Below are 15963 nucleotides of genomic sequence, written 5' to 3' on the forward strand. Positions count from 1 at the left end.
CCACATTTGAGGGGCCCACCTACAACCACAATTTACAATTTACAAGTTATGTATAAATAAAATTTCAATTATGAATCATGATATTATCATAATGAAAGAAAGTGAAACAAATTTAAAACACAAATTGCAATGTATACCTCAATAATAGCTTGTCGAATGTGGCAGTAGATGAATGCACCCGTCGTTTTTCTCCCCCTCTTGTTGGTATCTACGGCCTACAAAAAGTAAGTACCGAGTGGGCATGAGACGAGTACGTTGATGATGCCCCGTTTATTACGATCACTCCATCCGTCGGTGAGAATGGAGCAACCATATTTTATCCATGCGGCCCGAATAGGATCAAGGGCTCTATCAATCCTCTCCTTCTCTTTATCAATCTTTCTTGTCCTCATGTCGTTGTATGTGACACTGGTTCATCCTTCATATGGACCCACATTGGCAATGGCTTTTACCATCTTCTTTCATTGCTTTTGCTTTAGGACATTGAATGCAAGATTGCACTCAATCACCGTGCATGCAATTTCAATGTCTGCAAGTCGTTGCCTTTCTCTAAGAAAGGCAACCGATCCACGCACATGATCGGGAGCTTGAGAGAGAGACGATTGTCTCTTCGGCACTGCATGAGCCTCCACTCTTTGTCTTTTACTGGAGCCTGATGCGGATGTGGAGCCCCCACCACCAATGGTAGAGGCCTCTCCTGCATTGGTTGAAGATACGCCCACATTGGATGTTTCCTCGTTAGTAGGCATAGGAGTTGGTGCGGATAAACCACTTCCTCCTCCTCTTGTGGATCCCCCTCTCATATTGGCGAGAATCTCCTCTGCAATGTTTTGAGGGATTTCCTTGCATGGAGCAACTTGCCCCCCATCTTGGAAAGATGTTGGAGAAGTTGAGTTGCACCACTCGTATAGCGCTTCTCGCAATACTTGCATGTCCAATGGTGGGAGTTGGACTTCTTTGTATCCCTCTCCACATGGATCACATGCAAATTGAAGGCCTCATGCTTCTCACGAGTCATGGTGCCGATGACGAATAAAGAGGCCCGAGAGAGAGAGAGAGTCTCGACTCTTGAAACTTTTGTCTTGAAAGTTGAAAGGGAGGGAGACTTGAGAGGCCCGAAGGTTGGGGTAAAGTTGAAAGAGCAAGAGTGAGAGAGAGGGAATGGGAGATGAGAATGGCAAATGCTTTTATAGGGTGCAGGTAGAGGGGATGGGAGATGAGATTGAGAATGGCATATGCTTCGATAGGGCGTGGGAAAGAGGGGATGGGAGGTGAGATTCAAGAATGACAAATCACAAGTCCATTCAAGAATCAAGATCCAAGAGAGGAAGATCCCAATACCAACTAGATGGAAGTGGGAATGGTTGTTGAGCACATCGAGTTGAACCAGAGATTATATATACAACTGCTTTTGCACAAATCAAGCCTTCACAACCACACTCTAAGTAAAGTAGTCATGCCTTTGAGTTGATCATCAATAAAACACAGCAGTGCCATGCGTGTGAATGAAGATATGAGGTGCTAGGGAGAGATGCATGGCGCTCTTTGTGGTCAAGAAAGCCCAATCAAACAAGAGTTTAACAATTCAACAGTTTGTACACACAAGCATGCAAGAGGAGATAGTGAAGCAGCAATGAAGTGAATGTAGTGAAGAATCACAACCACTGACACATGAGCCCCTCTCTAAGACTGAAAACAAAACTACAAAAGTGCAGGGTGTAGATCAGCAAAAATGCAGGTTCTGCCAGCCACTGGTGGATGAGTGTCAGCCCATGAATGCAAGATGGTCGAGTCTTCAGCGCATTAGCTGACAAGAAAACAAGCCTTGGTGAAGCAGTCCAACCCCAAAGAATGTCACAGCAGCTCAAAACATGGGCCACAGCAGAATTGGGAGTGAGAAAACAGGTCACCTGCAGGTGCTATGAGGTTGCCCAGCTGCTGAACAGGTCGCCAGCCAGAGAGAAAGCGGTAGGGACTAGAAACGGAAGTCAAGAAGGCACTAACAGCAGAAAACATAAGAGTTGCAGACCTGGGAATTGTCAGTAACAATGCACAACAACAAAACCCAGCAACTAGCCTTTTGATACCATGTGAAAATGCGCAGATGATCGAAAGTGGGGAAGAGAAAGCAATGAACACTGACAAAAAGAAAGAACACATGACCATGAGACTTAGAAGATACGGGCAATCGAATCCAAAAGATGAAGCATGAGATGTGCAGTACAATACCAACAGGGTACTGGCACAATGATGACCAGCAGCACTGCTTCCAGTCTCCTCCTCTCCAAGGACGAGAGATGATGTGATACGAGGCAAATGAAGAAACATTAAATGGGCTGCCCAGCTGCATCAACTAATCACTAAACACCAGCGAGCAGTGCCTCCAGTCTCCCTCTCTCTAAGGATGAGACATGATGTGATGATACAAGAATGAGAAGAGTGGAGCATACATAGAAGCCTCAGGATGAGACATGAGACAACTGAAGAAACCCTAAATGGGCCACCTAGATACATCTATTAGGCGGCCAACTAATGACTAAACGTTGTGCGTATAACTCACGATACATGTCAAACTAACAGTCCCAATGGCCCCGGATGGTTGTCTGCTTTTACTATTTCTAGTTCTAAATCTTTAAATTGCCTCTTGTCACCGTTTGCTTGATGTTTCTCAGTCTAAAATGATATAAAGGGACAGGAATTAGATGCCCTAGAGGTCACATTTGTGACTCTTCCCCCTCTTTTTGCTTTAATTTCTCTCTTGTATCAATGCACATTTTGCAGTTCAACTAGATCAAGTCAGTGGTTAGTTAAACTCTATATTCCCACCCTTATTTCTGAAAATATTCAAGCTTTAAATTTGATACATTCAAGAATTTTCTTTTTCTTGTTGATACCTTTTTACATGTGATGGATCTGAAGAGCATGTTTTGATGATCATAGCTTAAACTGAGTTTGTCTGAAACATTGAGTCATGTCTATTGTTTATATGACACTTAGTGTTCCACAATTCATCTGTGCAAATGTCAGACACTTTACTTTGGCTTGGAAATGGCTGCACAGATGGTTTTTGATTGAGCCTCTAATTTAAGATACTGTAACAATGGGATCTTTAGCAAACACATTGTTTGTCTGTGCTGTACATAGATGGCCAACCTATTCTTGCTGCGGGAGGTTCTTGTGGAGTCATAAGCATCTGGAATCTGGAGAAACAGAAACTACAGGCTGTCATTAAGGGTGCCCATGAAGCAGCAATATCAGCTTTGCACTTCTTGGCCAATGAACCTGTGTTACTCAGTGCAGCTGCTGATAATTCCCTGAAGGTAAAGACAGTAGAGGGGTAGAGGGAAGGAAAGTAAAAATGTAATAAATGGCTGTGATCTAAATGATGACAATGCAATGCCTGGAGAAGATTGAAAAAGTTTAAATGAAAATGACTCAGGAAGCATAAATTAAAGCCAAAGTTGGACAGGAGGAAGTGATAAATCAAAACAAGCGAAAATGAAAAGATGAGAGGGAGAGGGACAAAGAAAGAAGAGGAGAAAGAAAGTAATGCTAAGGTCTATTATTTGCATTCCAGATGTTTGATCATGAAGGCAACAGGTACCTGGCTGTCAAGATTTGCAGATTGAGATGAACGTGGGCAGGTCGTAGAGGAAGTGGAGATATGACACATACCCTTAAGATAGATTGCCAGTTATTGAGGCACATTGAACAACACAATTTTTCTTTATTACGGACTTAAATAAAACTTGGAAGTGCTTAATCTTGGATTTTTCAAAAAACTAAAATAGAAATTTAGCAAACAACAGCTCTGAGCACAAAAATGAGAAGAAATAGGAGTATTTAGAGCTGATAGCCTCAAGGATCTACATGTGCAAGCGCTGATACCATATCAGACTGAGATGGCACAAGGCATACTTTCATTATTTTGAGATCAATCATCTCACTTTTGTTTGCATCATTGCTCATACCAGAAGGTTTCCTTGCCCATCTAGACCACCTAAGGTTGATGGTGTTCAACATACTTCTTTTGTCTCATAGAACTAGGATTCAAGCCTGATCTCAACACTAGGGGATTGTTTCTCTAGAAGTGTGGACTGCATTTTCAACAGCCATGAGCCCATACCGTTACAAGACAAATAACACATCTTGTGCCCAATCTGCACCCCTTTAACCAACCTAGTTCTATGGTGCAAGGCTTATTGTGAGCACTTTGAACATAGTGAATTCAGTAGGGTCTGGTGTGTGGGCATGATAATTTGTGAGCAAGGTGAATGCATCAGTTGTTATTGCATGTGGGCTAGAGTTTGTTGTACATGTCATCTACTAAAAAAAATCTTGAACGTGAACAAAAAACCCTTAACCTTGGTGTGTAGTGACACAATATGATGGGATGGATGTATGATGTCATAGGAAAGTTCTCGCGTGGAACTGTTGTGATGACTTGTTTGGATCTCGTGTGTTATGAGACATGGTTGTGAGATAGGCCAATGACTTTTGCTATTAGTCTACTCATGCATGAGCTTTACAAAGGTGTGTTCCAGAAGAGTTGGCTTTGCCAATCATGTGAATAAGAAAGCTGACTGGAAGCATGACAAAAATGCCATCCTTATCGAGTCATTATTGAGCATGCATTCATATGTCTGATTCATTTTTTCATTTGTGTGTTTGCTGGACTTTCATTGTGATTTACTTTTCATCACCTTAAGCCTTGCAATTAGCCTCTCTTAAGGAACAACTTGAGTTGTGTGATACATTCATTTTAATGATAATGACAAGAGCTCAAGATGTAGGATCTTTTATTTCCTTACTCTTGTAAGTTAGTTGTGTTATACTTGATCTTTTATTGCTTATTTTTTGGTCCCTCGTTATTTCTCTCAGCCTAATCCCAGTTAGTTGTAGCCTCCACAGACAACCTTTAGTCATTACCTTCTAGGCTTGCAGGATCTGAAAGAAGTTATCTCTGTAGTTTTGTGCTGACAATTCTGCAGGGGTTGGCACTCCTTGTGTGCCACAGTTACATAAGTGCACTGAGGGGCCAGAGTGACGTAGAGGCTGACCTGGAGTGCTAATTGGTGGAAGACTAGTTGCTGCAGCATTCAAGGGAGACAAATAGGGCCGACACCTGCCCAAAACCAATCCTATTAGCAATAGAAGGGGTGAGAGAGGAAGGTGGATGGCAAGCTGTAAGCTCTGAAAGAGCTGGCAGGAAGGATGGCCACAGGAAAACAAGAGGGAGGAGATGGATTTGAGGTGGCAGGAAGATGATTGATGGGTGGGCATGCTTTCCAGGACAAAAAAAGAAGAGCAAGTTGGCATGTCGGGGTGGTCTGGCAGGTGCTGGCAGAAAAGGGAAGGATTGGCAGATTGATGGAGCATATGCACTTAAGGAAGGGAGCAGCAGGTTGGAGGCTGCAAGCCTGAACCTTTGATGTGCCTTTTCCACCTCACATTTGGACTTATCCATCTCAGATTCTGTGCTGATTACTATTCAGCCTTAAATCTTACATTCTTAAGGTTCTGCAGGTTGTATGCTGTTCAAGGATGGATATATGCTTACTGTAATCTGCTAGGTACTCTGACATGTTAGCTGAATGTGCTGGGTACTTGAATGAGCTAATTTGCATACTTTGCTCACTTCTGTTTGTTAAGCAAGATACTTTTTGTTTGCCTTTTTGTTGCTTTTTTGAACTGGACATCCATCTTCAAAAGCTTTGTTGTGTAAATTGAATGATGGGGTTGATGGTTGCTGAAGTCTGGCATTATATTTTGATGTATTGGCAAATGTGCCTGCCATTTTTTTGAATTAGAAATCCTGGATTTCACTAATTAGAATTATTTTGTGGCTGTAGATGTGGATATTTGATTCAAATGATGGGGAAGCTCGATTACTTCGCTTTAGGAGTGGTCATGGTGCTCCTCCAACATGTATCAGGTAATGGAGCAATTTCTCAAGTACATAGTTGTAAGAGTAAACATATGTGTATAAATGTATTTATGTGAAACTTATGCAAGGGTAAAGTTACTGTGATTGTTCCATTAAAGGTATGATATCATCAGACCTAGTGATGGCATCACACATCATACACCATCCATCTTGTTAGAAAGCTAGGGTTTAGGGCTTTGTCTTGCTAATAGCGAGGATACCATCTGTCAAATGCCACCCCAAATCCCCCTTCCCCCCACTTTCCTTTACACTCTCTATACACACGTTGTAGCAGCCAATGTAGAAAGATGGCTATGTTTAATGTGAACACAGCTAAAGTCAAAAACATTGGAAAAAGAGAGGTTACTGGTCCTTATTAATATGTGGAGTCTATGGTAGTCATTAAGGGACTGCTGCAAAGATCTCCCAAAGCGAATAAAAGTATCAATAATAGTGTCATAAAAGACCATATGACTGTGAGATATCCAAATGGTCCAAAATTTACAAAGCCTCATCCAAGCAGAGAACTAGTGTATCAGCTGAAGTGTGCGTGGATAATAGCAAATACCCAGAAGTGTTTAGCAAAATGATGAGAGGAAAACATGCCCTTAAATAACTCATGATCTTATCTAAAAGTTTACATGTATATGGGAAAAATCAGAAAATATGAGGGTTTTTTCAGTTGGAGTAGCAGAGTGTCCACGAATCTGAACTAGAATGTGATGTTCCTAATTCTCAACTCTAAAAAGTAAACGTTTAATTCAAAACTTCCAAAAAGGGGTTTTAGGTGTTGATGTTGATGCTGATATTTTTGGGTGGCTATCTTGTGAGGAAATTGATCATGTGACCATGCTCACAATGTGAAAGGAGTCCATGTGGTGGTGTATTTAGTGGAGATAGATTCTCCACCTTTGATCATGAATGTGGCGTCACAAGTCCATCTTTTGCTGCAGTTGGTTGACAAGGTCACTACTCATTGGATGCTTAGAGTACTTGTAAGGAGATGTTTCATGGGGTCAAGGGAGAGATTGTATTTGGGGATTGTTTTTTAAAAGCGAGGGCATATGTGTGTGTGGTGTTGGTATTTGCAGATCATGCTTAGTTGCCCTTTGATCACACTCCTTTATGCGTGGGTCTCTACTTTAGCATGGAAATGGATGATGCCCCTTTATCTCATAGATGTTTTTTTATCAATAAATAAGTAGTGGTGATTCTTTTGTATGATTAGGTTTATAAAAATTTAGACATTGCTTTGTTTCATTTTGTTTAGCATGTGCAAACAGTGATGCAGGACTATGGTCATTGATTTTTGCGAAAGAAAAGGAAAACATGCAAGAAGCCATGCAAGTGCATCGTCATTTGATTAGTGTTATTCAATCTCGTGCTTTGGCAAGAGGTTCTCATGCATGGAAGTTACATCATAATTAGAAATTATGGAAAAATGAAAGACTTGAGGATGACAAAAATCAAGTTTGTTCAAGGAATCTTCTTCTGAAGAATTCTTTTAAAATTTGCATACTTCCAAATAGAAGGTGAAAGAAAAAGATGGGCAATGTACACAAACAATGCACTACATGGAGCATTATTGTGTCTAGTACTTGATAATTTGGTTGCTCCTTGCTCTACAATGCATGTTGCTATAGCAAGAGACGTGTTAATGTAACATGTTCATGTAATGATAAACTGGACCTGGTCTCTTGCATTTGAAGAACCTTTTACAATGATTGAATTGGGTGGTGCTGTTCAATTTGGGTAAATGAAATTTCTTGGATGGGATGGCCTTAATATTGAGTTCCTTCATGCTTATTGGAAACTTTTAAATGAGAATGTCCTTTCTATGATAAAGGAAGCTTGGCAAATATGGATAATGCCTATGCCTTGGAAGGAGGGTCAAGTTAAGATTTTCCCCAAAAAACCAACATGGGAAAGCTTCTCTTACTAGAAGGCTATAGCGTTCATGCTTGCCGTATACAAGCTGGTAACTAGAACAATAGTCAAATAGAATCAAAAGTTTTCTTCATAATGGTTCAATTCATGTTTGTGTTGAGAAGAGAGATTAATAAAGCTCGATTGTCCTAGAGCTTAGGAGGTGCAGAGGAGAGCCCTTAGGATGGCCTTTCATGGCATAGGAGAGACCGTGATTGCAACTTGGGGGGATGTAGCTTGGGCCATGGATAGAGGCCCAACATGTGGATATGAGGATTTTCGGGGAGCCACTCCTTTTGTTAGAGGTTCAGTCATCACTTGGATGGCGGGCACAGACAGTGTACTATTGTACAATTAATACTGTCGGGCATATTTATGCATTTCCTAGATCAAGGTTGAACAGGTCCATGCAGTCTATAGGTGATTTCCAGCAGTTCCGGGTAGTCGGGCAAGCCAGGCAGGCTGGGTAGGATGCCATATGTCATGCAGATTATTTACACTGCATTTTTATCATCATTTTATTGCTGCAATTGGTTTATGCAGAAGTAGGCTAATTTTTAACTGGCCGACCTGGTCATTTTATCCTAGCTTTTATTGCTTATTTATAGGTTGACCTGCCTTGGTCATTCTCACTCGTTTTTAAAAGTGAAGAGAGATCTTTCGGTGGAGATACACTCGACAATCTGTTTTACATACCTGCCTCCTTCATTTCAGCATTCATTCACTGCAGATTTCTGCGCTCTACTGTCTCTTTCTCTCTTCCTCTTCTCTTAGTGTTCATTTTCTTTTAGTCCAGTCATATGCTTCCACATATGCTGCACTCTAACATGGTATCAGAGCAGCATTGAAGGGCTGATTGATCGTGGGAAGACTTGAAGAGGAGATTTCAGTGCAACAAAAGTTTGCATTTTCATGTTTGAGGGCAAACATGAGGGTTGTGCATCGATACAACTTACAAGACTGAGACAAGTGGTGAAGTGTGGAAAAGGACAAAGTTGCTGATTTTTTGCAGGTCTTTGCTATTTATGAAAGTGAAGAGGTTGTGTTTTCAGCCTTTTAGTGCAGATTTTGTGTTTTCATCATCTTGAGTGGTTGAAACAAGTTCAGGATGAGTGGAGGAAACCCTAGCAGACTGCTTTTTGGAGTCAGAGGCTGTTGTCTTTGTTTTTGTGCGGGTTATTTAAGTGACAATGTCTTTTGAGCTTGACATGGAGTTTCAGGCCATTATGTATCGTAAGGGCCCCGTGTTACCGGCTCTTTCTCAAGATTAAAAGCTCGATGGGGAGAATTATAGCATCTGGCAAGGAATGATGCTTGCCAGACTTCATTAGCCTTTACTTTTTTACTTTTTTACTTCTTTCTTCTCACACACGGATTGAGTTATGGCATACTCCATTTGGCCACCTCAATTATGAGTATCTTAGGAAGGTAGCTCATTGTCAACTTGTGTATGGATTGTCCGAGATTGGGGGGAGCCACTTGCCATGTATGTCTTGCATTCATGGCAAGCAACATAGAGGTGCGATTCCTAGCAAGGCTTCATGAAGGGCAAAGGAGCCCTTGGAGCTTGTTTTGACAGACTTATCTGGATGAATGAGGATGGAATCCCTTAAGCAGAGTTTATACTTTATGCTAATTGTTGATGATTTTAGTAAGGATGACATGGGTGTATTTCTTGGAGTTGAAGTTTGAAGCATTCTCACACTAAAGGATTGTTTGATCTTTGAGGAGAACGTGTCTAGTAGGAAACTCAAGACCCTGCATTTTGACAAAGACAGGGAGTTTGTCTCCAACATGCCATCTAGGTTTTGTGTAGATCGTGGCATTCATTAGGAGTTTGCCAACACGAAGACACCTTAGAGCAAAAGAATGGCAGTGTGATTGAGATGACACGGACTATGATGGAGCATTGGTAGACATCTTAGTGTCTATGAGCTGAAGCAGTGTCCATTGCTGTCCACATTTTTAATTGATGCCCTAGATTGGCCATGGTTGGTATGACACCTTTTGAGACATAGCTTGGTCAAAAATCGGATGTCTCGTATTTCGGGGTGTTCAGGTGGGATGCTTATGTTCACATCTCGAAGAAACAGAGAGGGAAGTTTGAGTCAACTTCCAAAAGACATGTGTTTGTGGGTTATAGCTTGCTTCATAGGAATATAGGCTTTATAATCCCATTTCACGAGATGTCTATACGGCTCGCAATGTTTGGTTCGTGGAGTTTCCAGTTGTAGAAGGGGGTGTTGAGCATCCCATACTTGGAGATTTGGGTGATAGTTGGGTACCCGAGCTAGTGCCTTTGGAGCCTATGCCACTTTAGGCTCCACCATCAACGGAGGAGGAGATTACTTTACCATCGGAGTTACCTATTGACTTGGCATTGGTGGATGTTCCAAAGACTTCATTGGAGGCAGAGTGGCGAGGAGTGTTTCAGCCTCCTCCTTGTTGGGGATGTGATACACTTCGTGATGAAGAGATTGAGGGAGTTTTCGAGGATTAGTAGCTGCAGGATGGCCCCCGTCGATCTTGGACAAACCAAGCATATAGGATAGGGAGCCCACCTTCGTAAAGGAGGCTTTGTAGTCACAACATTGGAAGAAGGTTATGGAGCGGAATGGCACTTGAAATCTTGTGCTATGGTCTATTCATAGGAAGGTGATTTGAGTCAAGTGCATCTTTAAGAGACCAAGTACTATAGTGATGTCACTCTGGATAAGCATTAGTCGCTACTCATTGTGAAAGGATTTGTGTAATGGCTAGGAGTGGATTTCCATGACACCTTTGCACCTATAGCTTTGATGGCTACCATTCGGGCTATTCTTGTCTTAGCTAGCCATAGGAGATGGTCAGTTTATCATCTTGATGTGAAGTCTGCATTTCTTAATGGGTTGAGCAGTCTCTTGGCTTCTCCTCATCCGATGGCAAAGTTTATAGGGTGAAGAAGGCCCTTTACAACCTCAAATAGGCTTTGCGTGCTTGGAATGAGAAGATGGACTTGTCCCTCCAAGGGAGTTAGGATATTGGTGTTTCTCTGTGTTGATCCCTAGTTAATGTCCACATCTTAGATGGCACGTGTTGTTCGTGCTTTATGTGGATGATCTCACTTTGACAGGTGTGATGCCTAGAAGGTCAAGCAGACAAAGGAGGCACTCCATGAGATGTTCGAGATGATGGATATGGGCTATCTCCACTTCTTTCAAGGTCATGAGATTTGCTAGACTCCGAGGAGGATTTTTATCTCCCAACAATGGTATATGCAGGAGCTTTTGAGCACTTTTGAGATGGAGGGATATAAGGCTATTTCTACTCTCATGGATCTTAATTGGAAGGCTAAGACCCATGTACACTAGTGGCAGATGCTACTCGCTATAGGTAGTTCATTGGGTTGATATGGTTTCTCAACACTCGGATTGATTTGTGTTTTCATGTAGGTTTTCTTGCAGAGTTCATGCAGGATGGTTTCCTATGTTTAGTTTGATATGTTTAGTACGTGAATATATATGGTATGGAACGTATACAAAAATTTTAAGAATAAAATACGTGTTTCATAACTTCATTAAAAAAAAAATATAATATATATAAAATCAGCCTATATGCATAAAATGTGTAACTTAAAGATGGGTCATGAAGAGGCCTAGGCATTGTGGGGAAGAATGAGGAGAAGGGAGGAGAGGGAGAGAAAGAGGGATCTAGGAAAGGGAGATGGAGAGAGAGAGGATGCAATATGTAAGCATGAAACTTGGAAGTTTGAGAGGGAGATGAAGAGAGAGGAAGAGGAAGAGGGAGAGGAGAGGAAGAGAAGGTGAGGGAAAGGGATAGGGAGAGGAAGAAGAAGAGGGATATGGAGAGGGAGAGGGAAAGGGAGAGAGATAGAGATTAGAAGGAAAATACCATTCAATTCCTTGATTTGGTGGGCTCAAGGCACGTGATTGCAAGCCAAAGCTTTGTGCTTGTGTTGATTTTTACTCTCAGCTGTGAGAAATTACAGCAATATATCTTCATACGATGAGATGGACTCAAGCAGTGATGATGTCTCTCAGTATGAACATTCACTTGGGAACAAAGGAAGTGCAATGCCTGACCTTGGACAAGGCTCAGACCGTGGATGCCAAGCTGAAAATGTTGCTGTTGGGCAAGATGCACGGCTTTTAGGGTGTAAGGCGATTGATGACCAGCAAAGTGAAGAGGAATTTGATGACTAGTTCAAGACTCGGATGAGGACAACAACCTATCTCTTTACTGAATTGGCAAAGGATCCACAATTTGCGATTTTTGAATGCTCCAAAGAAGGACAACAAAGGCAAGAAGACGATGACATCTTCTGCACCTTTGGGACAGCAAGGTGCACCGAAGAGAACGCTAAACCCTTCATTTGAAGCTCCCAAAGATGGTAATGAAACAAAACATTTGGTACCTATGGGGCAAGGGACGCAAATGCAAGGCCATTACAAAAGTGCCAATCCAATGGATTTTGGACAGCTGGGAATGCATGCTATGATGGGGCAACAAGGATATTTTGGTGGAAGCATGATTTTTCATGCTACGGTTGGACAAGGACCGCATACGGGAATGTATGGCACAAATCCCTATGGTATGTAGCAACCAATGCATGGTGTGCAAGGCCGAATGTATTCGGATATGGCTGGAAATATGCAAAACCCTATGTATGGTAGCATTGGTTTGATGCTTGGGGCACAAAGTAGTATGTTTGGTACTGCATTTGCACTCGACGAATAAATGTTGGTCGTGCAAATACTCCATTGGGCGTTGGTTTTGATGTAAACTCGGCAAATGTACTCTTTTTGCAGTAGCTAGTGTATGTCAACTTGACACCCAAAGGGGCAGCAAAAGACTATGATGAGGGTGGAAAAGTAGTGAAGTTTGAGTCCTTCAGTGGTGCACAAGATAGGTTGAAAGCTTTGACTTTCATTTAGCAATTTGATGTAGCCTATTTAGGGGGAAACTTCACGGAGTCCTCGAAGATTCGAAAGGTAGCCACTTTCTTGAAAGGAAATGCATTACAACGGTGGTCCACTCTTTTGATGCAAGGTAGAGCGCCATCAACACGGGTACAATTCAAGCAAATGTTTGCATCGAATTGGTTGACAAGATATATGGATTGTGAAGAGTTCTTCATTGCTCCATTTGAGTGTTGTGATGTATTGCTTAGTATGCCATGGTGTCACTGTATGCATGTAGTGATTGATTCTCATGCAAAAAAGATCACTATTCAATATAAGGAAAAGATACTCACACTTGATGTAAAGTTGAATGGTGAATCTGTCCTTGTTGTATCTGCAATTGCCATTTCTAAAGTAATGAAAAATCATATTTCAATGTACTTGGTTTTTACTAAGGATAAAGATGATAGTGAGAATGTTGGAAATATGTCTAATTTAGAGAAGGATTGTATATCATTTCTAAAAATGTATGTTGATTGCTTCTCTCAGTCACTTACAAGGCAACTACCATTTGAAAGGCTAGAAAATAATGGCATAGATCTTATTTCTAACAGTAGCTCATTTAATAAGTCACCCTACAGAGTAAGTGCAGCCCAATAGGAGATGATGAGTTAGTTGAATGAGCTGTTAGAAAAAGGGTTGATTCAGTTCAACTCATCTTCTTTTTGTTTTCCAATGCTTATGGTGCAGAAAAAGGATGGTGCATAGCGTATGTGCATTGATTATCGTGCTTTGAACAAGATCATGATAAAGAATCGCTTTCCGATAACTTGGATCCGTGATGTTATGTATAAATTGCAAGGGGCAGCCATATTTAGCAGTATAGATTTGAAAAGTGGGTATCATCAGATACACATTAGACTAGAAGATGTGCCTAAGATAGCTTTTAGGACTTCTTTTGGATTGTATGAGTTTCTTGTTATGCCTTTTGAACTTACAAGTGCTCTTGCCACTTTTAATGAGATGGTGGATCGCATCTTCAAGCCACATAGAGGATTTGTGGGCACTTTCTTTGATGACATGATTGTCTATTCAAAGAATGAGGCAGAGCATAGAAGACACTTGGACATTGTGTTCAATGAATTGCGTGAGGATAGGTTGGTTACCAATGACAAGAAAAGTGAATTCTTCTTGCATGAAATCCACTTTTTGGGGCATATTGTATCTGCTGATGGTATTCGCATGGACCTTGCAAAGGTTGAGGCAATACGATCATGGCCACCTTTGAGGAACTTGCATGAGATCTGTAGCTTCTTGGGTTTATGTTCTTACTAGAGAAAGTATGTACGCAAGTTTGTTGAAATTGCATCTTCATTGTGTGCTTTGCAAAAGAAAGATGTGCCATTTAGATGGACAACTATTAAAATTTCAGCATTTGAAAAGTTGAAGGAAAAGATGACTTTAGATCCTATGCTTGTATTGCTTGATCCAAGGAAGTTATTTATAGTTCAATGTGATGCATGTTGTAACAACATTGGGACTGTTCTCATCCAGGATGGTCGAGTTGTGGCTTACGAGAGCCGAATTCTCCACGTTGTAGAAAATAATTTGCAAGTCTATGAGAAAGAGCTCTTGGCTTTAATTCATGTATTGTCTACGTGGAGGCTATTCTCATCCAGGACGGTGAAGTTGTGGCTTATGAGAGCCGAATTCTCCATGGTGTAGAAAATAAGTTGCAAGTCTTTGAGAAAGAGCTCTTGGCTCTAATTCATGTATTGTCTATGTGGAAACATTATTTGTTGGGGGCTGATTTTACAGTGCAGACATACCGCGTCAAACTTTGAGGTACTTTCTAAGGCAGACAATGTTGTCAAAGAAGCATATGAGATGGGCAAATTTTCTCTCTATGTTTCACTTTAGATTGTGCATATTGATGGTAAAAAGAATGTTGTGGTTGATGAACTATCACATAAGGTACAAATTTCAGTTGTCAATATGGTTTATCACACTGAGTTGGATGCCATGAAAGAACAATCTGTTGCTGATTCGGACTTTGCTAATGTTTATGATCAGCTTTGTAATGGCCAAAGACATGAACACTCTGTGCTAAGAGATGAATTTTTGATGATGTGTGGACGACTGTGTGTCACAAAGCAGTTGAAAGTCATGCTCCTCCATATGCAAGACAGAGGTATTGATGCCATGATTAAGATAGTGGAGCATTTTTTTAAAATTGGCGAGCTCATGATGTAGAACAGTTTGTTAAGACATGCATTGTATGTCAAAAGTTAAAGCATGACTTGCAAAAGATGCTGGGTTTGTTGCAGCCCTTGCCTATTCCCGATAGGCCTTGGCAGAGCATTGTAATGGACTTTATTTTTGAGCTTCCTAAGATGCCTACGGGAATGATAAGATGTGGACTATCATTTGCAGGTTTAGCAAACAAGCCCATTTTATTCCGGTGAGGAAGAAAATGAAGGGTGATCATATGGCATAATTGTTTTTGCAGAAGATCTTTAAGTATCATGGTATGTCAGAGTGGATCATTAGTGATCGAGATGCTCGGATGACTAGTTTATTTTGAAAGGGGTTATTTGAGAATATGGGTGCTGAAATTTTTATAATCCTTTCATCCGTAGACAAATGGTCAATTTGAGGAAGCAAATGCCACAGTGTTAGATCTTTTGAGGTGCTATGTTTCAAACCACAAGATACAGTGGGAGCAAGTATTTGCCCTTGGTTGAGTTTGCTTACAACAACACAATGTATAGTTCCACAGGAAAAGTTGCATTTGAGGTGGTTGAGGGGTAAGAAGGTACCACCTATTCTACAAACTAAGGATAAGATCTTTGAGGTTGATCGTTATGTGGAAAACTTGGATATAGCCAATGTAAAGATAAAATATGCACTTCAGAGATGATAAAAGAACATCAAAAGAGGGCAGTTGATCGCCATAGACGTGCTTTTGATTTGCAGAGAGTGATTATGTATTGTTGCACTTTGAAAAGGCAAGGCTGAAAAAGATGAAAGGAAGAGAAAGATTGTATCCGAAGTTAAAATGAGATACTACAGGCCCTTTCAAGTGTTGGAGAAGATCAGTGATGTGGCATATCGGCTGAAATTACCTCCACATTGGTAGATATACAATGCCTTTCATGTCAGCTTGTTGAGGCCTTTTCATGATGATGTGCCGGTCGATATGTTTGTTGA

General features: G+C 41.1%; 1 protein-coding gene across 3 annotated transcripts in view; it reads left to right on the forward strand.

Annotated features, from left to right (window-relative positions):
* LOC148033822 (transducin family protein / WD-40 repeat family protein) overlaps nt 1–15963 on the forward strand; it is a 124134-nt gene that overhangs the window by 55106 nt on the left and 53065 nt on the right. For all 3 annotated transcript variants that reach the window (XM_087681830.1, XM_087681828.1, XM_087681829.1), the window contains exons 6-7: nt 3145–3320; nt 5853–5935. In XM_087681830.1, coding sequence (XP_087537956.1) covers nt 3145–3320; nt 5853–5935 — 259 coding nt within the window. The remainder of the gene's footprint in view (nt 1–3144; nt 3321–5852; nt 5936–15963) is intronic.

This window comes from Lygodium microphyllum, chromosome 7, assembly GCF_053477565.2.
Source record: "Lygodium microphyllum isolate KBCC chromosome 7, Lygodium_microphyllum_v1.1.10, whole genome shotgun sequence".
NCBI lineage: Eukaryota > Viridiplantae > Streptophyta > Polypodiopsida > Schizaeales > Lygodiaceae > Lygodium > Lygodium microphyllum.